The following is a 1,654-nucleotide window of genomic DNA, read 5'->3' as shown; positions in this document are numbered from 1 at the left end:
GTAACACATGTGTTCACATCTGCATCTGGAGGGAAAGTAGCTGAGAAATGCAACTGAGGACATTTACATGTTCTTTTGTTTCTAGTACTTAAGTATAATCTGGACATACTTGTATTTACGTGTTGGCATAAAATGTCAACACGTAACTTAAGTTATTAAATTTGTTGAGATCTAGTTACCCTAGTAATTGTATGGGTGTCTTCTCTTGTTTTATGTCTCTTAATTTAACCCTCATGTTGTCTTCATGTTGTCTTCATGTTGTCTTCATGTTGTCCTCATGTTGTCCTCATGTTGTCCTATATCAATGTTCTTTTTAATTCCCCAAAATAACATGATTGATTCCACCCAACGCTCTTTGCCAAGTACAAATCTCTACTTTCATTAATTTTTTGGCATCTTATTCAATTTTATAGCATTGTAAAACAAATGGAAGTGTTTTTGAAATAGTATTGAGTAAAAGTTGACATATTCCAGTCTGTGATTATCATCAACATCCATTCCTTTAATTTTAGTCTCAATAATTGCTAATTTCTGCTTTTCTAACTCAAACATTAGGTATAATTTCCTATAAATGAGGTTTATTGACCATAAAGTCCAAAAATAACTGTAAAACTAAAGTTAATAAGTTAGTGTTACGTAGTGTTGAAAACGTCAAAAAAGTGACCAAAACTCAAAAGAAAGCATCAAAAGGGTTGAAAAAATTGGAAAAAAAAACAAGAAAAAGTTAAAAACATCGATAAAAAGCGTCAACAATAGTGTTGATTTTGACGGGAAGACAACAAGAGGGTTAGCCTAAATTTATAGGCTCGTCATGTGTGCAGTCTCCTCCATCTCCATCGTTTCTGGTCATAATTCCCAAATATTCCCAGATATCACTGACCAGCTTCCAACTGATGGCCGAACACGGGATTTGAACCTGTAATTGCGTCTTGCTGCTATTTAAATGTGTCATTATCATAATGCTAAAAGAAGGCGGGACCACAGCGCTGCAGACAGCTGTTTGTGTGTGTGTGTGTGTGTGTGTGTGTGTGTGTGTGTGTGTGTGTGTGTGTGTGTACCTTCTGCAGGTGGCTGCTGTAGTTGGAGCCCATGCTGGACAGAGCGGACTTCTTCTTCGCCTCCTCATCTGCCTTCTTGCTCTGGTCTCTCTCCTCCCGGATCCGCCTCTCCTCCTGGTCCACACAAACCAATCAGAGTGAGTTTCTCTCCGTCGCCACGGCAACACAGCAAGCATCAAAGATGAATTTAAAAAAAAAATAAAGAAGTGCTAAATAGATGCAAACTGAGACGCGACTTAACGAATAGTGTGAACAAACATTGAAAAATAAATGAGAATGTGGCACTTTTATATTAAAATGACTTTTTTTAACACATTAATTCATTAAAAAAAGAAATATAAAGTGTAAAGTGTAAATACTGTCAACTGAATCTTTAATAATAATAATATTACTAATAATACTACTACTACTAATAATAATAATAATGACCTCTCGTTTGGCCTGGCGCTCCTTCTCCTTCTCGGAGCGGATCCTCTGCTGCTCGGCTCTCTCGGCACGACGCTTCTCCTGCAGACACATCATCACACACGTTATACTACACACACACACACACACACACGCACACACAGACACACAGGCACGCACACACACACACA

General features: G+C 37.7%; 1 protein-coding gene across 1 annotated transcript in view; it reads right to left on the bottom strand.

Annotated features, from left to right (window-relative positions):
- Positions 1-1,654, bottom strand: part of LOC117948991 (troponin T, fast skeletal muscle isoforms-like) — a 12,600-nt gene that overhangs the window by 4,219 nt on the left and 6,727 nt on the right. The window contains exons 8-9 of the mRNA XM_034878963.1: positions 1,488-1,646; positions 980-1,172 (exon numbers count right to left, since the gene is read on the bottom strand). Of these exons, the coding sequence (XP_034734854.1) occupies positions 980-1,172; positions 1,488-1,646 (352 nt within the window). The remainder of the gene's footprint in view (positions 1-979; positions 1,173-1,487; positions 1,647-1,654) is intronic.

Source organism: Etheostoma cragini, chromosome 8, assembly GCF_013103735.1.
Source record: "Etheostoma cragini isolate CJK2018 chromosome 8, CSU_Ecrag_1.0, whole genome shotgun sequence".
NCBI lineage: Eukaryota > Metazoa > Chordata > Actinopteri > Perciformes > Percidae > Etheostoma > Etheostoma cragini.
Note: the sequence above shows the minus strand (reverse complement) of the source record. Positions and strands in the feature narration are given on the sequence as shown.